This window comes from Sciurus vulgaris (assembly GCF_902686455.1).
Source record: "Sciurus vulgaris genome assembly, chromosome: 3".
Lineage (NCBI taxonomy): Eukaryota > Metazoa > Chordata > Mammalia > Rodentia > Sciuridae > Sciurus > Sciurus vulgaris.
This window is the reverse complement of record NC_136463.1, coordinates 42122608-42145355: the sequence shown is the minus strand read 5'-3', so window position 1 is coordinate 42145355 and position 22748 is coordinate 42122608. Positions and strand designations below refer to the sequence as shown.

The 22748-nt window shown below is 49.9% G+C and overlaps 1 protein-coding gene across 10 annotated transcripts in view; it reads right to left on the bottom strand.

Annotated features, from left to right (window-relative positions):
- Positions 1 to 22748, bottom strand: part of MPRIP (myosin phosphatase Rho interacting protein) — a 135803-nt gene that overhangs the window by 21712 nt on the left and 91343 nt on the right. For 4 of the 10 annotated variants that reach the window (XM_079133759.1, XM_079133758.1, XM_079133756.1 and 1 more), the window contains exons 7-16: positions 21814 to 22324; positions 17691 to 17832; positions 16795 to 16908; positions 14764 to 14820; positions 14006 to 14068; positions 13509 to 13577; positions 10770 to 10859; positions 7438 to 7547; positions 3731 to 4307; positions 1365 to 1481 (exon numbers count right to left, since the gene is read on the bottom strand). In XM_079133759.1, the coding sequence (XP_078989885.1) occupies positions 1365 to 1481; positions 3731 to 4307; positions 7438 to 7547; positions 10770 to 10859; positions 13509 to 13577; positions 14006 to 14068; positions 14764 to 14820; positions 16795 to 16908; positions 17691 to 17832; positions 21814 to 22324 (1850 nt within the window). The remainder of the gene's footprint in view (positions 1 to 1364; positions 1482 to 3730; positions 4308 to 7437; positions 7548 to 10769; positions 10860 to 13508; positions 13578 to 14005; positions 14069 to 14763; positions 14821 to 16794; positions 16909 to 17690; positions 17833 to 21813; positions 22325 to 22748) is intronic. The other 6 variants (XM_079133757.1, XM_079133765.1, XM_079133764.1 and 3 more) reach the window with 5 other exon arrangements.

The window sequence follows — 22748 nt, the reverse complement described above, 5'->3', positions numbered from 1 at the left end:
TGTCTTTACCACTTGACTGAAGTTGGTTCCTGTAGGATGGGGCCCAACCAAGGCTTAGAAAGATAGTCTCCAACAGGGAGGGCCTGCATGAATGTCCTCAAGGTCCTCACAGTGGGACATGTAGGAAAGGGGACAACTGCCATGGGTTTAGAATCTGCACTGGGCATAGCAGGGGAGGATGGTGCAGGCATATGGGGAAGAAAGAAGGCCAAGGGCACATGCAGGAGCAGAGCCAGTGGGAAGAAAGGCAGGAATGCAGACCTGCTGCCTGGACACCTCAGACGGAGGTTAGTGCATGATAGTCTGGAAATGCTGACAACCAACTCACCAGACTCTAAGCAACAGTGTCAAAGGGCCCTGGGATCACTAGGTCTACACCAGCAGGAAGCTGCTGATACAGGGGGAGGAGCACTTGCTTCTTGGGTCAGCGGTGGGGTCAGTTCTTGAACTTAGGATCCTGACTCCAATGCCACAGTCTCAGCTTTCAATGAGAGCTTCAATTCCTGGTCCTGTCACTCTCCCTTACTCCCCTCCTGAACTAATTCATCAATTCTCTGCCAGCACAACAGTACTGTGGGGACAGGGGTATGTCTTTTTTGTGCCCCAGAGTTAGCCCTGGAACGATGCTGGACAGGCTGTCTGCCCTCACACCTGCTACCTCCTGCCTTACATGCCCATCAGGGTGGCCACACTCTGGGGGTCTGGACGTGGGTTGGGACTCTGTGGCATACACCTATGGTGAACGGATACCAGATGTGGGTTGTCAGTTTAGGACCTAGGCTGCCACCCTACTGATTTTCGTTCTTGGCTATGGGCTGGGGATCATGTCCTCCTGAAATTTCAGCCTAGGCAGAAAGTAGAGTAGGCCAGTAGTGACAGCCCAGGTTTTTTGGCAGGTGTGGCAGTGACATGGGCAGGGATGGGGTCCAGTTCTAGCCCTGCCCTAACTCACTAATGGGTCATAAGGAGGTACCAACTTGCTGTGTGACTCAATTTCTCCAAATTATAAAATGGGCTTGATCCCACTTGTGAAAACAATAAGGAATGACATGCAAATGTATGGCATTCATAAGAAACACTGGCTATTTTGAGAAACAAAAGGAGAGATCATCAAAATAATTTCATTATAATAAAAATCCTTCATCGTAGAGGGTTCGGGCCCATTTCTCAAAATGTCACAGTAGAAGGGAAAAACAAACACAGAGCCCCCAGCATTTGAGAGTCCTAATCCTTTTGGCAGAAAAGCTGAGGTGTGAGCTCCCCTGGGGTTTGCACATTCCTAGCCTGCCCGGTCCCAGCATTTGCCCTTCACACTGAAGCTCCTGTTCATACTGTGGGCCTTGGCAACTGCTCTGTTGCCCTACCTGAAGCACGTATCCCTCCCGGGCGCTCTGCTCGCGGCCTAGGGCCACTCTCAGCTGATCCTGTAGGAGCCGGTTCTGCTCCAGAAGGTCTGAGGCCTCCTTCTGGCTCTGCTCCAGCTGTTGGTATAAAGACATATTTTCTTAAGCAATGTGACAATAATAAACAAAAGCAGCTGAACAGCACAGGCCCCATAGGCCTCCTGATGGCAGCAAGCCTGCTGCAGGTGCCTCCTTCACTGGTTCAGGATTTTGAAGTCTCCCATCCAGGAGATGTGCACATCTGGCCTGTACCTGCAGTGCCAGAATTGAAGTTTCCAGCTCAGGCCACAAATGACACTGGCAGTCAGTACCCTCTGAGGGCCAAGGGACAGACTGTCCTTTCTACCCTAGGTAACCCCGATACCCACAAAACCTCCACAAGCACTAATGTTTTCACCATGCAGGCCTCCACAGGTCCCAAGGCCCATGCAGGGAATTCGTTTCTGAGAAGCAGGCTGTCCCCCACTGAGAATTGAGAGCTTTGCTTCTTCACTAGAAAGAGACCATCCCACAGGATCTTTGGGGGTCCTTGAAATAGTCATGCTGGCCTCCACAGATGCAACCACAGGCCTGCGTGGCTTCAACTTGAAATGACTCCATTTGACTAGTTTTACATGATGTACTTCTCATGAAGTTCTGTTTGCAAAAAGTACCTGTAGTTCCCTCAAATAAGATGTGGAAACCTATAAGCTATTTTATACTCACTTTGAAAAGCTTTAGTTCACTCATGCATTCATCTCCCATTTCCCCCCAAAACCTTCTAGCTCCTATGTGTGCTCAGCTGTATGCAGAACTGCCCTGCCCTGTCTTCCTGGGGTTGGTGGAGGGGAGTCAGCTGCAGTGGGCATTCAGGGTGCTGCCAGGCTGGGCTGCAAGAAGTAGGAAACCCTCAGATGTGAAGCAGTAAAGACCAACCCCAGACTGCTGTTTAAGACACAAATAGGTGACTCAGTATGTGGCCTAAAAGCTAGCAGGCTTGTTTTGGTAGCTTAGAGTCATGGGAGTTTGAATTATTTTATCTCATCTTGCCTGTATTATTTTATTAGTAGGTGTAGAAAATGAAAAAGTCAAAGTGTTGATGTTAGTGATAACCATTACTCATAAATAAAATACAAAAAAAGAAGAGACAAGTGAGGCATGCTGAAGCAGCAGATCTTTCATCAGCTGCTTATGTTAAAGAATGTACGAGAAGCCTGCTGTTGAAGGGCACCCATAAGGGGCAGGTGGAATAAAGACTTCCTTTATCCAAAATGCTTGAGACTAGAAGATTTCAGTTTTTCATAATTTTAGAATATTTGCTTATAAATAATGATGAGGTAAGTCTGAACACAAAATCCACTTATGTTTCATCTATATCTTATATATACAGCCTGAAGGTAATTTTATATTGCATTTGTGCCTCTGTGTGTGTGTGTGTGTGTGTGTGTTGGCAGTGCTGGGAATCCACAGATGACAGGCAAGTGCTCTACCAATGACTGACATAACCAATTCCTTTTACAGTACTTTTATTTATTTTGTGTATGAAACAAAGCTTCATGGTATAGAACTTTCTACTTGTGGTGTCATGTTAGAGCTCAAAAAGTTATGGATGCTGGAGCATTTTGGATTTTTGGATTGGGGATGCTTACCTTGCAATCTCCTTGGTCAAGGAACTTGCTAGCAAGGCATATAAATCCCTTGTGGAGGGAGGTTTTACAGATTTGATCTCGAGATACATTTTTGTGAGAAAGCATCAGATGATATGAATAGAGTTGGCTCATGCAGCTCTGTGTTGGAGTCTCAGAGTGACTTCCATCTAACTTCCTGTCCAGCCTTACCTTACCATACCCCACCTTCACATCCTAAGTGTCTGGCCATTAATTTTATCTTTTGGGGTCTGCCCACTAACTCTTCAGGTCACTGACAAAGCATCTAGGCTTGTCTCTGCTTCCCACTTCAACCTACACCTCTCAGGACTGCCTGGTGCAGACTGAAACCTTATACCCTGCCACATAAAATCTTCAGCTTATGCCCTGTAATGGGGAGAACAAGGCCCACTCCCCTGGGTCCGGCAAGCCAATCAGCCTGGTGTCTGGCTAACTGGGTCCACATGCACCATGAATTCCTCCATCCTTCAGTCAAGACCTCCTGTGCCCTCCCCACTCCAAGTCGGCAACCTGCTGTGCTCGGTTTCCACCTCCACTCTAAGGACCTGTCTTTATATTCATGTCCTCTAGGGGTCTGTGGATCCTGCAGGGAAGACTACGTGGCTGAACCCACAGGCCACAGCTGGGCACAGACTCTGCTCAGGACAGGATGCTGCATGGAGGGAGCTGGCCCACCATTACCTCCTTCTCTAGCAGAGACGTCAGTTCATGTGTGGAGAGTCGGTCACTTCCGTTCTCCGAGGAGGACAGGTGCAGGGGGGCGATGGGCACCTGCTTTTCCTCCCGGAGAGGAGTAGTCTCCACTTGATGCCACCGCTGCTCAATCTCCACATGGACATTCTGTGCCTTGAGGTCAGTGGCCACTGGCAACCCTGGACTCCGATCAACCTCCATGCGCAGGGCCATGTCCTCAGCACCTGGTCCATCCACAGTGTCCAGCATCCCGAATCGCTTGCGGCGCTCTTCTCGCCGCCGTGCACGTTCCCGCTCCAGCTCCCCTGGCTCTACCTCAAGGTGCCCTGGTTCATGGGCATCAGCAGGCCCCACAGTGCTGGCCCTTTCCTGAGCCAGGGCCTGCTGGATGGGGCGGAACTCAGCCCAGTCAAAGGTCTTGGAGCGGCCCTCCCGCCTTCGTTCACGTGCGCGGCTCCTCTTCTGCTCAGGATCTGGTTCCCCTGGCTCAGTCTCATGCTTCTCACTTGGCCTTGCGCAGGTCTCAAAAGATGTGCTGCTCTTGTTCTTTTCCTCAGGCAATGAGCTATGGGGCAAGGGGGCAAACAGCATCTGTCAGGGGGGCCTGGGACACCCCAGCCCTCTTACAGATCCAGCAAAGGTGAGCTGTGGCTCAGCCCACACCTGCTCCACATCTGTCTTCTATCCCAGTGCAACTTCCTAAGTGCCGCAGGAAGGAAGGACCCATCTGTACTCAGTTGTCCCTCCCCTGGAGAACATAAACCTGGTTATGATGGGGAGCAGGGGAAAGAGCCTCAGAAGTTTCCAAGGTTTCCAGCATGCACCCCTTATCTGAGAAGATGCTGTGAGACAAGTGTGATGGTGGCTCTATTACCAAAATGATGAAGAAGAGGTAGCCCAGGGAACTCCAGTGGGCCCCAGAGGTAAGAGGAGCCCAGCCACTGACCAAACACTGGGCAAAGCTGACTCTGGGGCAACGCTGTGCTGGTGACAGAATAAACAAGAACCAACTACCTCCCAAGAAGGGTTCAGAGGTTTCAAAGTGCAGGAGGCATGATCAGCTCTGTTTTAAAAGCCTGGTCTGGCACTGGCATGACAGGTATGTTAGAATCAAAGGCCAAAACTACCTGTGGGCAGAGAAAAGGTGGCCCAGGCATAACCAGCTCACAGCATGTAGTAACCCAAGGGCTGGGTTGGGAGTGGGGAGCAGGGAAAGGTAACATGAGGAGAGAGGTGACCAGGGTTGCAGGCTGCACAGGTCAAGCTCCCTGGCATCTCTGCCTGCCCAGCAGAGGCTTGGATGAAGGAGGTTGGCCTGAAGAACCCCTGCCTTTTCCCGATTTGCCCAATAGGGAAGATTTCTGGGGAGGTCTCTACTTGAGCAGGGGAGGGGTGGGGATATCTCCAAGGGCAGAGGCTTCTGAGCTACATGGAAGAGCCCCAGGGACTTCCAGCCAATCTGAGGCTGAGCAGGCCTTGCCCAAGCCTCAGAAGAGAACTAGAAGAAACATGGGGAAAGTGAGGGCCCAAGGGGGAGCACCAAGGAGCACCCGTGTTTACACTGGAACCAAACAGAAAGGAGGCTATGAAAGGGATACCCAAGGAAAAAAGGAAGCATTTCCAATGACCCTTGGGGATCACCTGTCCTGACAGCAAACAGTAAGAATCAAAGTGCTTCAGAGCAACAGGACTGGCAAGGGTCCAACCTAAGACCACACAATCATGCAAAGAAAAATGACCCAGAGTGAGTCTTTCAGCATCATGGAGCCGAGAGAGCTGGTTTAGGTTAGACACTATGTGGAGACGACAGATGGGAGCAGGTGGGTATGACAGACATGCTCCCAGAAGAAGTCCCTCCTCAAGGCTTCTCCCAAATCCCAAGTCCAACAGTGCCCTATGACTTCCCTACCACAGACTGCAAGACAGCAATAAGAAGCAAAACAAGGCCAGTAGCTCCGACACTGTCACCTTTGCATTTAATACCTTCTTGGAGTGTGGCCTTGTAGTGGTAAACAATTCAAGTTTTCCTTAACTCATGAGAGCTGACATAGAAGAACACAGGCTAAAAACAAATGGGGTGGGGGTGGGCGCCCTACCAGCTGTAAGATACATTAGACTGTGAAGTAAATTCTAGTCAGGAAGACAATTCAGGGCCACTTTGGTATGAAAGCACACCACTTTGCCTCCATCTTTGTTCCCAGGGGTCACAGTCACTGCATGGAAGGCAACAGGAAAATTCATGTGGGAGGTTGCCCCTCCCAGGTCTCATGCCAGCACATGGTGTGCACAAGTGTGCTCTTGGCCTGTGACCCAAAACATCCCGACACTGACTTTTTCTAGCTAGGAACCTCAATGTGAGCATGCAGCCAGGCCTGGCAGAAAAGGACAGCAGGCTGCCTACCCTCATGCATCTATTGCTGCTCGGAGCACGAAGTGGCACCATTTTACTGCCATAGTCTGGGCAGGCTAACCCAAGTGCCTTTCTCACTTTGTTGTGGTGCCTCCTATGGGAGGCAGGAAGAACACCAGGCACCGTGCACTGTGGGCTTTGCTCCTGACTTGGAGGGCCATGGAGGCATCAGGCTGCTCTTTGATGAACAGCAACCAGCAGCAGTCCTCTGCCAAGTTCCTAAGATGGCAGAGGGCTGCTTATCTTGGTCACAACCTCCTGGTCTTATGATACAGGAACAACTAGATACTGCTTGCTAATGAATGAAGGAATGAATGCATGACAGACACAGGAAAGGGACCTGAAGTAAAGTTTCCTTCTTATTCAGAGAAGAATGGAGTCAGCATCTGGAGGGAGGTGAAAATTCTGACCAAGTGTAGATGTGGGAGAGGCTGCTGCAGACCACACCAGCCACTGCCATCACTATGCTGCCTCCTACAGCTAATCTCTGGGGCCAGAAACACCCCTGAGCAGCAACATCAACTTCCCCAGCAGAGGAAGGCATGGGAGATGCTCAGAACACATGGTGGCTCTGTGGCCTTAGGTGGGTACAGCAGTGTTTGGCCATCATAGAACCAGACCCTGTGCAGTGGAGCTGTTCTCCACTTTCTCTGAAAATGAAAACTGGGCACGTTTCTAACTTCCAGGGCAGGAGGAGGAAGGCATGCAGTGGGTCCCAAGGGATACGAACCACAGAATGCTAACACAGGAGAGAACACACTTTTCCAGCTTGGGCTTCAGCAGTGAGAGTCTCAGAGAGAAGCTTTTCCTGGTTGCACAGAAATCAAACAGATGTAGGAGTGAGGCGAAAAGAAAACAAGGAAGAGCAAAGCTATGGTGGCCTGTGCCTGCAGCATTGGGACTGCCCTCGCCAGCCAGAGGACAGTTGTCAGACAGGGCCCATAGCACAGCCCAAGACCAGGCCTGGGTGCCCAGAGAGAGAGACTAAAAAGACTCTCTGTCAAGCACAGTTCTACCAATGGGCACAAAGGTGACCTGCATGGCTGACCTGGCCAGTAAAAGAGGATAAGTCAGCCTGGGGCAGAAAAGCCAGAAAGTCACAAGGAGACCAAGCAGGGTCAGCCAACTGTGGGACAGAAGAGGGAGGGAAGGAAGCTGTGCTGGGATGTAGCCAGGCTCAGGCTCAGGGGAATGAGAGATCCAAAACTGCAGCTTTCTTGGCAGGAGCCAGAGGGTCCCCATTAGAGGCATGAGGGGCTCCCTCAGGCATCCCTGACTATCTCACCTGGTCACATCTGGGGCAGTGGTTGGATGAACGTGCTTCATGATGGTCTGTATCCAGTTCCGCCGGATTCCAGAAGTCATGGCAGACAGAGTGAACTCGCCCTCCTTTGTCTATACAAAAGACATAGGTTTCATCCAGACAGTCCCTGGGGGTGACTGCTGCCTCCCACTTCCAAAGGAGATCCTTGTACTAGTTATAGACCAGGTTCTACAAGGAGGAAGGCAGGGGCTGGCAGTCAAGAGCCGCATGGGGGCATACTCTCAGGAAATGGCAAATCAGGTATCTCCTCCCACAGGGCCAGCACACATTTACTGAACTTTTGCTATATAACAGCCACCTGTGAGCTAATGGATGATGACAATGCACCCTTTCTCTCAGGGGCTCTCAGCCAAAGCCCAGAGTGTGTTCCCTTAGGGACATGATCCCCGCATCCCTGTGCAGCTCTACTGAACACCTTCAGAAAGGACAGGTGCATGACACAAGGCCAGCGTTATTTCCCTGCACCCAGGGAAGGGAATGTTATAGCACTATCCTAATGGTTGCCCAGGCTGCTCACACCCCACTGTAAGCAAAGTGGCTGGCAGAAAGATGAAATCACCAAGATGGCTTTGGCACAGGTACCAGCATGACCAGAGTCACACTAAAGATCACATGCTGGCCCTGTTTGCTGCCAAGCACAGGTCAGACTTGGCATTCTCCTCACCATGGGCCAAGCCACATGCCACAACCCCCTCTCCTCTACAGACTGCAGCTCATGATGTGCACTTCAATGTGAGGCCCCTCCCAGCGCTTCCCTCTCCACCCGAGTAAAGGCGCTTCTGGAGTCTAGTCACAGAGCCCCACTGTGACAGGTCTCATCTCTCTAGCTGACCTCTCTTTCCCAGCATCAGGGCTACACTTGCCTAATTTGTGTTCTCAAAAGAGCCCATTTCAGTCTCAAACACACCACCAACCAGGGTACCAGAGCACCCACCTCCTGAGTCAGCTCTTTGGCCAGCTTCTCTGTGGGTCTTATCACACCTGGATCATAGTTTCACGCTTGCCCTTCCCCTCTTGTGTCTCTTCCTGCTGCCCAGCTCCCCTCCTTCCTTCTTTGCCCATCACCACAGAACCCACCTGCTCTGAATCCCTTTTTGCTGCCCTGCCAGACACAATTCACTAGCATAGAGTCACTGGTTATATCATGCGGGCACTTTGTATAGACTCAGGGCAGAATCTTAAGTAGAGCAGGATGAAAACAGCCTTTCCTGATTTAGGACTTGCAGCCTCTGAGGATCATGGCAGGCATCAAAAGTAGGCTCCCCTGTCAGGGAAACGAGGGTCCATAGACACAGAGGCAAAGTGGTCACATCTACCATAGCCCTTGCCATCACTAGGAGTGGGCAGGTGAACTCTCAACTGCAGGATGCCCTGTCTCGATGCCTGCTGATCAAGACTGGGGGCAGTAGGGCTAGCAGGGCCCCCAAAGCCACAACTCACACCAGTTCTGGCTGCGAGAGGGCGTTTGTTGAGGGGTTCACGGAGTGCTCTGCTCCTCCCACAGGGATCAAGGGGCATAAAAACATTGCAGCAGGGCACTGTGGGCTGCTAAGAGCAACCAAAAAACATGGGCCCTGGAACCAGGCCTTCAGTGCCATCTCCACCATGACACAGCACCCTCTCAGATCCCACGTGGAGGAAAGCCATGACAGTTACCTGGGGTGGCAGTGGGGTTTTAACAGAGAACACCCTGCCATCAGAGCTAACCTTCCATGTCCTCTGAATTTGGTGGGAATAAGTCAGTCCCAAAGTGCCTGGTCAACTCTGAACACAGCAACATACAGTGTGTAAACACAGTTGAGTTTCTGGGCCTGCTACCAGTGAGGCCATCAGCATCCAGCATCCAGTGAGAAACCAAGTCCCAGAGCCTGACCTGTGGTGGCAACTCTCCCATTGTCACCATTCTGAAGGCTCTTGTGAGAGAAAACAAAGAGGCTTCACCCAAAGAGGCCTTTGTTCTAAGCCCCTGGGAGGTAACCTGTAAACCCTGCCTGAGTGATTGGAGCATTACCTATGGCAAGCTTCCGAGTCCCCACCTGACAGCTGATACTGACAAGATTACCTCGGGAGCGGGCTGGCTGTGTTAAGAAAACCAAATTTGAACCATGAACTCAGAGGGTTAGGACTGGGCCTTGTAAAGTGACTTTGGTGGGTAGGGGCTAAAGATGGAGATCAAGTGCCAAGATGAAAACTCAAATGGTCACAACAGTTATGAAAACTTGATGAAGAACAGACACTGAGGCCCAGGCAAGTGCTCTGGAAATGCTCTGTGCATTGTCTAACAACAAGGCCAAGAGGGTACTGTGTCACCAAATGACACGGATACTTTGGGACCTTTTAGGTCCCAGGTTTTACCCCATGTGTCCCTTCCATTGGCTGGTTCCAATTTGTACCCTTCTGCTAAAAACTAATTTTAAAAGTAGTGCTTTCTTTAGGGCTCTGAGTCATTCTAGAGAATTCCTGAAGTTTAAGGTGGATATGGCAGCCCTGTGCTCTTAAACCTGGTAGGGCTGACTCCAAGCAGCCCTTGATCCCCATAACTATAGTAATGGCCAATGGATCTATTTCATTTATTGAGGGTAGGGCCAAGCACTGCTCATAAGATTCTGGAACAAAATAGACTTGCAAGTGAATACATGAATGAATGAATAACTGAATAAAAACCTCTTTCTCTGAGATTTAAATAATTAACAATAATTAACGCTTTTCATTCTTAGTCTCCATATCCTAATCCTTCCAAAGGCCCCAAACTCCAGCATCAAAATATATAAATTAAAAACAACAACAACGAAAGAGCTGGGCATGGTGGCGCACTCCTGGAATCCCAGCTATCTGGAAGGCAAGGCAGGAGGATTGTGAGTTCCAGGAGGATAGCCTCAGCAACTTATCAAGACCCTGTGTCAAAATAAAAATAAAAAAAAAAAATAAAAAATAAATAAAAATAAATGGGCTAGGGAGGTAGATCAGAAGTAGAATGCTCCTGTTTAATCTCCAATACCACAAAAAAAACAAAACCAAAGCAACAACAACAAAAAACCAACCTTCAGTAAGTAACAAAAGTCTTTAAACAACCTTAAGAGAAAAGATGCCAAAGTCTACCTTTGTGTTCACATTACTCTAGGGTTGAATGTCAAGGGCACAGGACAGAGGTGTCAATGCTAATGGAAAAGACTTAGCACTGACCACACACATCAAGTCAAGCCTGCCCAGTGGGGGCCCCAGCTGAGACATCAGGTTCTTCAAGATATGTGCCTGCTGGTCAAGCCCATGCACCCCCTAACCCCTGAGCTCACGTGTATCTGGAAGCCATAATTTCTCTGGACTGGATATTCTGTGACGTCATAACATGTGGACAAGTCAATTTCTCCATCCAAGTCAGCTGCCTGCAGAGAGAAATAAGGGAGTCTTAAGAGATTTTGGAGGAGCCAATGTCTAGATGAGCACCTCCCCATGCACTATGTCTTTAATGGGAACAGACTTTGACCACATATCCTATCACTGCAGGATCCAGGTTCCTTTCCTGGAGCACCTATACCACCATGTTCCTGGGCATTTGGCTAAAGATATTCCATGCCAGCAATGCCTAAATGTGTTGGTAAGGACTTTAAAAACTGAGGACCCCAAAGAGTTTTTGTGTATGTGAAGTTTATCTACTGATAATAGTGACATTAAAAATTAAAGCTGAAAATTTAAAACTATTTAAAAAAATTCATTACATTTTAAAATTAAAAATATGATTAGAAGTCATCGATAAGAGTGCCACGATTTTGAATGTTCTGCAAATCTCTTCTATGTCTGGTTTCAGAGAGGGTGAGTGGATTCTCCTCTTTCTGCATTCAGTCTGTTCAGTGTATTGTATTCGTTGAAGTTTATGAAGACAAAGTTATCTAACACAGAACAGAGTTGGTAAAGGAAGGATTTTAACAGCCTTTACAATTAACTGTGGCCTCTTTGACAAACGGTAGTTTCTCAAAAGTAAACTGTAATGTGGAATCTACAATTCCATCAGTGAGTTTTCTGTGCTGTTAATATTAAGTACACAAGTTTATCTTGCCCTTTGGATGTATCTGTTGCTAGGAATGATGCTGTAACATTATCTGAAGGTCACTTGGAAAACATTAGATTATGCATAGCTTCAAAAGTTTACATAATTCATCATATGGGATCAAAATATCACATTTGTTAAATTATAACCAATTTCATCTGAGGAGTCTGCAAGTAAAGGGAAGATGTCGAGTTCATAATGTAATATGAATTTTTGAAAGTTCTAACTTTTACTTTTTTGTCTTTTTTTCTTTACATTTTTTGAGAGAGTCTATGTTGCCCAGGCTGGCCTCTGACTTCTGGGTTTGAGTGATCCTCCTGCCTCAGCCTCCCAAGTAGGTTGAACTACAAAACTGTACCACTATGCCCAGCCTAATTTTTCCTTTTTTTCCCTTTATTTGTTCTTTTTAGATTTAATTTTTTTTAAAAGCACAAACTGTACTACTGGCAATGAAGTTGTTTTCCTTGAAAGAACAGGTTCTTCTATTATTATTTACTACTACTATTATTAGTATTGGTACTGGGGATTAAACCCAGGGGTGCTCTACCCTTGAACTACATCCCCAGCCCTCTTTTGTTTTTTAAGTTGCCCAGCCTTGCCTGTAACTTGCAATCCTCCTTCTGCCTCAGCTTCCTGAGTAGCTGAGGATTACAGGTGTGCAAGGCCACACCTGGCAGGAATAGGTTCTTGATTTACAAAAATGTCTACCTAACCTACAAACTGTTTGTTAGCTCTTTCTTCAAACAATAATGGTGTTCCATGAAGACATGGCTAGCTCAGCTCACAATTCAACAGGACAATTGCATGCCCACCAGACAGCCTGTGGCTGAGAGGTTGATGTTTACTTCCCACTTAAATCACAGAATACAAAAAGGACAGGCATTCAAAGGTTGAGACTTAATAAAATTACTAACCTTTACTCCCCAATTAAGACGTTTTTAAACATGACTGTGGCAGTGTGAACACAGCAACCACTGCAGCCTGTGCCAAAGTGCTGGGGGTTTCACCTACCACTGCTTCTGTACCTCAGTGCAGACATAATCACAATGAGAAATGTTTTTATTATAAACATTACAGCTCTCCTAAAAGGGACTCAGGGTCTCCAGGGGTCCAAAGACCACTCTTGGAATCACTGTATGCACACATCACCAAATGCTGTATTACACTGCCTTTATTCCCTGATCTTGGACACAGCAGAGTCTATCACCCATGTCACTTTGCACTGATGGCAACATTCTCACCCTTTAGTCCATGCAGACCAGTTCAGAGTATTTAAATATGAAAAACCTTGTCTAACAATGGATATTTAGGTTCTTTCCCACTTTTTACTACAAAGGTCTGGGAATGGCTAATTTGAGACTGAGGTCTTTTTCCAGATGTATGGGTACAACTAAAGGATTCTGAGTAGAATTAGCAGTGAAAACAGAGCACACAAACTTTACAGATTGTTCAAAAGGTTTTTTGTTTTGTTTGTTTGTTTGTTTTTTGGTAGATGAAGAAAAAAAGCTCCTTCCAATTGGTCTTCAGTCATGGTATCAGGATTGTTAAGGGTTCCAACCAAATTCTCCCACCATTTGCCATCCTTGTTGAAGATAGGACAAGATTTAGTTCAATTCTTCCAATGACTCAATTCACCACAGAATCTCTTTGTAGAAAAAACCAGATTGCTCATCCTGAGTATTCAAATTTCATTGTTCTTCAAAGAACAGAAACACGAGAGGGACCAAAATCCACTGTACCCAGGTATCTGAACAGGGTAAAAAACCTGATGTCACAGGCAGGAAAACAGTCAGGTACTCTTAAAGTTGATCTGGCTGCTCTCACCAGTTGGAGATCAGGACACCCAAGATGGCAATAGGAACATACTTCCACAGACAGATGTGGACATCAGCCCAGGAAAAAGCAGCAGCACTTAGAGCTTCAGGCGTCAGGATGCCACCTGCACCCCTCAGGTTTCTCCACAGAGAAGGGAAGCCTGATCACTCACCTCCTCAGCTACAGAATCCCTGTAGTATCTCAGGCTCTGATCCGCCAGGACAAACCAGTGTTTCTTCCACTAAAAGGAAAGAAAGAAACAAATATTCAACTACTACTCCAGGGTGCCCTGCAGCCAGCATCCAGCATCCTAGAGTACCTCCCAGAACACAGGGTAAAGCAAAGGGCAGACTGAACCCCCATATGGCATTGCAGCACACAGACTGCTCAGACACAGGTAGCCATGCGCTCACAACCTCAGGGAGGCTTGCTAAGCTGTGGCTCCTCTGTGAAAAGGCAGCAGAGAGCAGAGTGGCCTTAGCTGGGGACTCCCTGTGATCCACAGTGGTATGGTTAGTGACCAGTGCTTTGTATGTCTCCATCTCCACTCCAGAGGCTGCAGACCATCACAATGAAAAGGTGGCTGTGAAAATGGCACCAAGAGCCACGGCCATTTGACTGGCTCACCAGATGGACATGTCCCACTTACACCAGCAGAAGTCAACTAACCCACCAGCGTACCAAGTCTTCATTCTGAATAGCAAGGAGGGGGCCTTGAGTCTTCAGGCAAGGCTAACAGCATCCAATTCAGAGGAGAGAGAGAGAGAGAGGATATTCTGGCAGAGGGGAAGCTGGGATGGGCCAGGTTTAAGATCTCTTGGGTGCAGACCCAGCAGACTCCTCTTCATGCCTTCTCAGGAGGCCAGGACTTCTTGCCTTAGACCCTTGGCAGGTCCAGCTGCAAATAGCTCTACCTGCTTGAATCTGATGGCAAAAATGTACTACATTTGCTCCCACCAGGGCCTAATGGTGCCACTACAACTGAGCTGATTTCTTGGACACAAGAGTCTTGCAATCTTAGGCGACCATCTACTTGGCTGCTTTGTATGGTAACATAAGCTAGCCCCACTGCCAGAGGCCTTCTCTGTTCCTGGGGAAGCCTGGGCCCCTAGAGAACTTTTAGGAAAGATAATACCAGGTGGTGGGGGCTAGAGTTGTAGAATGTCCCCAGGCCTAAGGCCAAGAGATACTGCTGACAGTCAGCAGGCCAAGTGGTACCTCCCCAGGGTACATGTCACCATGACAATGGGGGCTGTGTACCTGCACTATAAATAGGTGGGGGTTTCCTGGCTAGTCCTGGTCCATGAGTCAAGAGTCATCCATGGTAGGGAGATGGAATCAGGGTTCACAGACCCCAGCAGGAACAAGGTCAGCAAGAATTCACATCTGCTTCAGTCCTCAAGCTCACAGGAGCTCCACAAACTTACCTGGCTATCCTCGTACTGCTTGGTCAGCCAGCCTTTCTTGAAATTCAGCAGGTCAGGCTGAGAAAGGGAGAGAAAAGAATAGTTCAGAGGAAGGCCTCATGGTGTGCAGTCAGGGACAAGTGTGGCTGATGGGGCTAATAATTTTGTCCAGACAAAGTGGCACTAGGAAAAGGGGTTTCTCCACCTGCCATATGAGCCTGTGTGCCTTCCCCTGCACCTGCTGGATGCTGCCCAAAGGCATGTGAGTCGAGGAAGGAGATACCAGGTGAAGAGAGGGCATGGCCTTATTTGCCCTGGGAAACAGCAGCATGGGCTGCCCAGCTGCTCCAAGATGCCTACTCTGACCTGCATGGATCCTGTTTCAAGGCCTGTCTGGGGCAGAGAACAGGCCCAGTAGAGGATCAAATTTCATGAAGGAGAAGGTCTGCAAGGACAGTTGAAAGGAGAATTCAGAGGTTATTGCCAAAGTCGCAGGAAGAACAAAGTCACAGAAGCCTGGTCTGGTGTGAGGAAAGCGGCCGCAGCAGTTCTTCCCAGGTCCTCAGGTCACTCATGAAGTTCAGTTTCTACTGCCCACAAGACGCAGGACAACAGACAGGAAGGCCCAGACCCACCAGCAGGGCCCTCTTCACCTCCATTGTTCAGACATGTTTGAGTCTGACAGTAATAGTGCCACATCAGGACACATGCATCTTGCCTGGCCAAGGCCCTCACCCACCACTCAGTGTCCTTGTGAGGCAGGTCCCCAGGCAGATCCCAGTCACTCCTCCTATATGCTTTTCCTGCTATCCTGATCAGAACTGGCTTTGATATCTTGGTATTCCAAGAGCAGGGAGGGAATTATAAAAGACTAGAAGTAGCAAGATAATAACCAGGAGGGTGTTACAGGAGACCCTGCTACATCACTCAGAAATAACAGTGGATTGCTGCCTGGTCCACACTGACCAGAAAGCATATCCCTCTGTGGAGCCCTCTAATTCCCACTTTACACCAAACTTCCCTTCCTCCACAGTTGTTTGAGGTACCCAATAAGTAGTAACAATGAGAAATTAGGACACTGATTCCAGATGACCCTTAAGCAGGGAAGTCTTGGGTATATATGGTTGCTCTGCACAAGACCTGGGATGAAAGGTTTCTCTATTCCCCTCTGACTGCCCTGCCTAGTTGTAGATCTGTAAGAGACTTCCTTTTTTTTTTTTTTTTTTTTTTTTTTTTTTTGAGACAGAGTCTTGTTATTTGCTGAGGCTGTCTTTGAACTTGTGATCCTCCTGCCTCAGCCTCCTGAGTAACTGAGGTGACAGGCAGAACCACCACGCACAGCTAATAAAGACTCTAAACTTTCTTTGGTTGTGTCACTGCAGCTGTGCCTGTCCTGGAGGAATGGTGCTGGTAGATCCCTGCTGATCTCTTCTGTCTGGGACTTTGGAGCCTGCCAGCTGAGTTAATAGAGAAATAAGAGGTGGTAAGCCTCCCCAGGAGCCTGGAGAGTGCAGAAGAGTTGGGCCAGCATGCTGAGGTGGCCCATGACCTAAGCGTTGACCACTCCTGTTGAGGCACCAATGCTGTAAATCCAAGCTCAGTGGGAGGACCTGGGCAAGGCCTGCTTTTCCCCCATGGTACAAACTCAAGACTAGGACGAGTCTCAACAAGACATGGCTCCTACCTCCAAAGCACCACAAAAACGAACACCCAAAACCAGAAGAGCACAAGGTCCCTAATGCAGTCCTGACTTTCCAAAACCAAGATTCACTGCCATGGCCAAGGTGGCCTCCTGTGCAGAGACCTTCCACATGGAGCTCAGGATGCCATACAGTCCGATTCTGCTGGGCCCAGGATGGGGAAGAAACAGGATCTGCTTCGAAAGGGCTGTCAGTTGGCAGGAAGGGGCACTCACAGATATGAGGGCTGTGCACAGAGGGACAGCTGGCATGGACTCAAGGACAGAAACAAACAGTGGCCCAGAGTGGCCAGAAGCAGAAGCAACGGTGGCAGGCAGGTCTCCAGAGAACTTGGCACGCAGCCTGGGCTCACCGTCATGGAGGACTCCGTGGACCTCCTGTCCAGTGACTTGGCTCTTCGGTGTGGAGACAGGGGGGAGGCTGAGGTGTCCGATAGAGGCGTTGTGGGGGCTTCGCTGGTGAAGTCCTATGGCAGAGAGTAGCCGCCAGTCAGTGCAGCTTGGGTAGACACAGGGGCAGAGAGCTGGGTGATCCATCCTTCCTTGGGCAGGAAGGGGCCTTGCCCCTAGGGACAGTGCTGTCTGGGCCCTCACAGCAGGTCTGATACTACCCTAGTCCTGGGAAGCCCCAGTTGTTAGTGCAGCATTTTCTTTCAGATGCTTGGTCACCATCACTGTCTTAATCCCACCCCATCCTCCAGTTTCTCAGGTAACAGAAGAAAGACCAGGCTCTGTGGCAAAGAGCAGCAGCTAGTCAGTGGGCACTTCACAAACAAGAGTTGCCAGGGAGGAAGAAGAGCTCAGACATGGCAAGCTAGAGAAGAGGTGGGCAGGCAGGTGTGCCTGGGAGGAGGAGGACCACTGAGGCTGATCTACCTTGTGGATGGAGCAAAAGAGGGGAGTGGCTGCCACCCAAAAGAGAGAGAGAAGAAAGGAAGGAAGAAAGGCACCATGTTCAGCCTTGTTCCTGGGCTGCCTCAGAGAGAAAGAGAACATTTTAGTTGCTGCCTGGGATGTAAAAATCATTTGAGCACTCTCTGGAGGAGAAAAAGTTATGGAACACAGACGCAGAAGACAGGTTGGCTCTCAAAAGGCTCACTAATGGAGGAGGAGATCAGGGAATATAGGCCAGCAGAAGTACATCTCCAGCACTGGGGGAATGTGGAATGTGTGGGATCATGTGCGCTCAGACCCTGAGCTGCATCACTAGCCCCTTGCAGGCCTTGGTGCCCCAGTCCTAGGAGCTCACCCGCTTCCTGGGGAATGCCCTCTTCTCGCTGCGGCCCTGGCGAGTGTCGCTTGATGGAGAGGGCACTGCCGAGGCATTGGTCTCCATGTGCTCTGCCTTCTCAATGTCTAAGGCCTCAAATTTCTCAATTACCTGGGACCTCCTGTAAGAGAGGACATGAAGATGCTGAAGTGAAAGAGTTTCTCCATGTTCCCAAGGTGGGCCTGGCCTTGAATTGAGAAGGAGCTCCTGGAGCTGACCTCCCACACTCAGCTCACTCCACAAGGCCTGGGTCAACCTTCCCTAAGCCCTCCCTGTCAGGAATGTGGTGTGAGCATTATACAGCACCAACCCATCCAGTTTCCAGGCACAGCTTGGTTGACCCAAGCTCTTTCAGTGCCACCTCTATGTAGGCAAGAGTAGCTTAGGGCTGGGCCCTTCCCTGGCAGTCCTGTACCTGCCCCACCCTAGAGGCCCTACAGGCTCTCTTGTCTTGACCCATGTGGTCTTCACACAGCTTGGCACCCGGCAGCTTCTCCTGAGCCATGGACACAATCAAAAGGCAACCACCACCTCAGAAGGGACACCGTGCTCACGGCATCCCTCCACAATCATGAAGCGGACCCCACCCCAGGATGCCCAAAATTTAGCAAGAAAGAGGCCCATGAATTAACATTATTTATGCCAACAGTTAAAAGGAATCAAAAAACAAATTAAAACAAAAACAAAGCAGGTTGATTTCATGTGAGAGGGCTGGCGGCCTCGTCAGGTGGTCTGTGCCGGAGACGGAGCTGAGATGGGAGCGAAGCGGGTGGAGGAGGCGCGAACGCCACAGCGACACAGCAGAGGGCGGAGAGGACAAGACCTGAAAGAAAACAAGGCTGGAGAATGAATAAACAGAAAAGGACTGCTTTTAAAATCAAATAATGGCAAACCAAAATTATCCAAAGAATTAAAGAAGCAAAATCCAAGATGATCACTGAAGAGGAGGAACGCACAATCATCTCCCAGTAAGGAATCACGGAGAGTCAGGCAGGGAGGCTGGTAAGTGGTGGGCTGTACTCAGTCCTGTATTCTGGGGTTAGGGTTTGGACTGGATCTGTCAGGAGAACACCCTTCCTCACTGGACCTCTGCAAGGCCTGCTCTCCTGGGGGACACCTCGGACCCCTCATTTGTGTTCCAGACAAGCAGATGAGAGCTGAAGAGAAGCAAGCAAAGGGTCCCCACACTAAACCTGACTAGAGAGAGGAGGAAAAAGCTCCTTAAGGCCTCCTCTTTCCAGGGAGGCTCAGTGTAAATCCATTTTGTAGGACCCTACTCAAGAGAGGCAGAGTATCCAGGCTGAGCTCAGAGGGCATGTAGGTGCTGCTTCCTTGGCCCTGCTTCTGAACAGTGCTTCTTCAGGAAGTGAGTTCATGCCAGGCCAACCTGCCCACCAGCAAAGGGGGCAGAGACTGACAGGGAGCAAGAAAGGAGGCAAGTGTGAGAGAGGGAAGCTAAGGAAGCTGCTGGGGTCACTGGGCATTAGGGAATGCTTTGCTATTGAGGGCAAGGCATCCAGCATGGCTGAACTGCAGTGGTGGGATCTGGCCCACTGACAGGCCTGGGTGCTGCCATTTTGGGCCTGACATGGGGTCTCCTCAGAAAAGCAGTAAGGGCTGTGCCAAGCCTGAAGTACATGCAAGTCACATGCTGTGGGACTCCAGGCAGAGAAGTTAGAGTGGAAAACAGGGAAGGCACTTGCTACAGCCATTCCACATAGGCTCAGGGAAAGCAACTACAAGGCCACAGGCTCAGCATTCTCTGCCCAGTTCACTGTCAGGTGGGAAGTTACTAACTTGGCACCCTTGAAGCACTGCAGGTGTATTAGCAACACCTCACACAGAAAGCACAGAAAACAGGTGCCTGCCCTCACAGTGCCAGGGTTCTCAGGGCACTGACCCCTACATGGCAAGGGTGTGTGAGTCAGACTGTGCAGCTGGGACTGGCCTTGCTATCTGTCACCAGCAGTCCCATAAGGACCATGGCTTCCCCATACTCAGCAGCCAGAGGTAATCACTGTTCCAGAAACATCTGCACAGCTCTGGAAATCTGAAAAACAAACATGTTGAAGCCCAAAGTTCATCATGCTCAGACAAGATTGCTCATTGGCTAGGCTAAGGCTTGTCAATAAACTGCTCCATGGCTACAGGGCAGGCCTGTCCTGGCTGCCGCTGTGGGCAGCTCTGTCTGACTTCCTGCTACTCTGGACATTGCTCTAACCTGCTAGGGTACAGGATCCAGTTAAGCACAGGGTGGCCTACTTGGGATCTAGTGAGTGGGCCTCAGAGAGCAACAGCAGCCAGTCAGAGGTCATTAGGGTCAGTGAGAAAGGGTTAGCATGTAAAGGCAGGAAGTCCCAGAGTGATAACACTAGCTGAAACCCATCTCCATGGTGGCAAAGAGCATGCAAGAGCAAAGCCCCCAAGACCACATCTATCCAAGGCCAGTGGATGAGAATGAGTTCAAAATGAATCTCTCTGAGAAGCAGCCAAGCCAAGCAGGTGTGCGGAATGTTAATTCTGTGGTCTGGCACTAACTCAGGACATGGATGATCCTGTTCCAGAGCCACCACGACACACAGTCTGCCTGCCAGCCAGCATAAAGCCTCCCTGCCCACCCCACCAGCCTCCTCAATCACCAGCAAGACCCTTTGCTTATGTGTTTACTTAAATGCCTAAAAGACAATGGGCTCTAACAATGGGTTACACCATGAGAGCAGGGAACTTCCCACAAAGGGCCCCTCAGCTATTCGCTATGAAAGGTCACCTGATTACTGAGCCCTGGTTTTCAGTTTCTGCATCTGCAAGCTGGGGATGGTAATAACAGGCACCTTGTCAAGCTGTCAATGAAATGTGAGGGCAGTCAAGTGTGCTGGGTGCCTGGAAGGAGCGTAGCAGGCACCTGGCATCACTCGGCTTTTCCTGCTCTCCCCAGACTGTGCGAGTACTTTTCCCTCTGTTCCCAAAACCAATAACTCCAGGCAGTCAGGCAGCCCCTTATCCAGGAGACTGACCATAGGCCCTTTTATCTGGGACATTTGGATGAGTACCAGGTGGGCTGTTGGTTAACTGTGAGTTAAAGAAAAGGGGTACGAGATAATATCTCTTCTGATCTGTCCCTCAAGGGAGTCTCAAGGATCCCATGCCACCATTCTCTGACAGCATCTCCAACTCAGCTTTAAGCTGTGCCCAGGCCAAGGGAGGACACTGTGGACTGTGGGTTTTCTTCCAGACAAATGTACAAATCTACTCCTAAATTATTCTGGGGGAAGGGCCAAGGACCTCCAGAGTCTATCCACAGACCTGAGTGAGAAGCCCTGTTGTTCATGGAAAGCCCCAATTTATAGAGGCAGATGGAAGGCCCTCTGAAGGACATGTCCAAACTCTGTTCAGGGTTGGGCCTAAAGGCCTCAGATGGAATTTTTCTGGTTGTCAGGAAGCTCAGGACAGTGTAACTTGGGGAGGATGGGCAAAGCCATCCTCTTCTCAGCACCAAGTTCTGCATCTACACCCTTAGCCCAGCTGCTAACACCCCATTCTCCCCAGGAAGCTGGGACCCCACTTCTGCCAAGGTCAGAGGGCAAAAGTGATAATATCATCAGGCACCTAGAAGCTTTGCAGGCCACCATGGTTTCCCAGTGGTTTGCAGGGAACATGTCCCCAAGGGAAAAGCCTATGTTGCCCTCATCTTCCCGGGCACAGCTGTCTGCACTGGCACCTCATTGTGCTCTGCCCACACTGGGCCTGCCACAGTGAAGAGGATCTGTCCCCACCTATAGCCCCAGAGTCACCTTAGAGAATAGAAGTGGGCCAAGAAGAACAAGATCCAGCCCCATGAGACTCAGGCAGTTGAGAACCCACCAGGGGCCCTAGAAGTCCCAGTCCCAGGAGATACTGATCCACAGCAGCCAAGGCTTCCAGGTGCTTGGAAATCCTGCTGGCTGCAAGGAGCCTAGTTCTGGGGCTAGAATCCAGGGTCCAGAAGGAAAGGTGCCCCATGCTCTTAAAAGAACACATGTTTTCCTAGGGAAGTTTAGGGAATGTGAGAGTGTGTTTAAATGAGTGTCTACACACACAGGAATCCCCCTTGTCCCCTCCTTACCTCCGCTCGTTGCCAAACAGACGGGCCACCTCTTCCCTGCCAGGGCTCCGGGCCCGAGTCCTACGCTCCAGTCGCCTTCTCTCCACCTGGAAGGCTTCTCGGTGGCTGATCCTGATGGCCTTAGGGACGTCGGCCAGGGCGGCATACTGCCTGCTGGCTTTAAAGGCAAAGGCGCTCCCCAGTGTCTCTGTCTCCCGCCCCCCAGCGTTGCTGGAGTCCACATGAGCAAGGTGCTGGCTGGCCTCATCCAGGGAGTTGAGGGAGATGCTGCTGATCATGCGGCTGGGGGCCCGAGAGCCTGGGGAGTGAAGGGGATGACCGAGCCCCTGGGAGGGCGGTTCAGGGCAACTGTACCTGTTGGGGGTGCTGGGGCTGGGGGGTGAGAGTGGCGGGGGCAGCTGCTGCTCCTCAGCCTTCAGGTCCTGCTTGGTCTTCTCCAGGGAGAAGTAGCCACTCTCCACCCGCACTTTGCGGCCACAGTCCATGCGGTCGCTACTCATGCTGCTCTCCTCTATAAGACAGGGGAGGGGGTAGCACACTCAGCTTGCTGCTACACAAATTTCAGCTATACTATGCAAATTTCTTAAAAAGCCCACACAGGACCCAACAGGGGCCATCTCTCCATCGTTTGTCTCCAGCATTCACCAGGGATCACTCAAGGGCAGAGTTGGGAGGGGGGAAAAAAAACCATAGGGTGGGAATGAAAGATTCATTGGCCATCTGTCCCCTATCCTGGCTGCCTCTTGCCCAGACTAGCTGGCAGGGAGAGTGGGACTCCACCCCAGGAGGAAAGACATCCTACCAGATGTTTTTTACTGAACCCCAAGGAGGAAACCAATAGCTGGCCAGTCTTTGTCTCAGATTTGGAGGTTGGAAGGGGCAGAAGGCTATGCAGATGTGAGATGGAACAGATGGATCTTAGATGTGGATGGGCA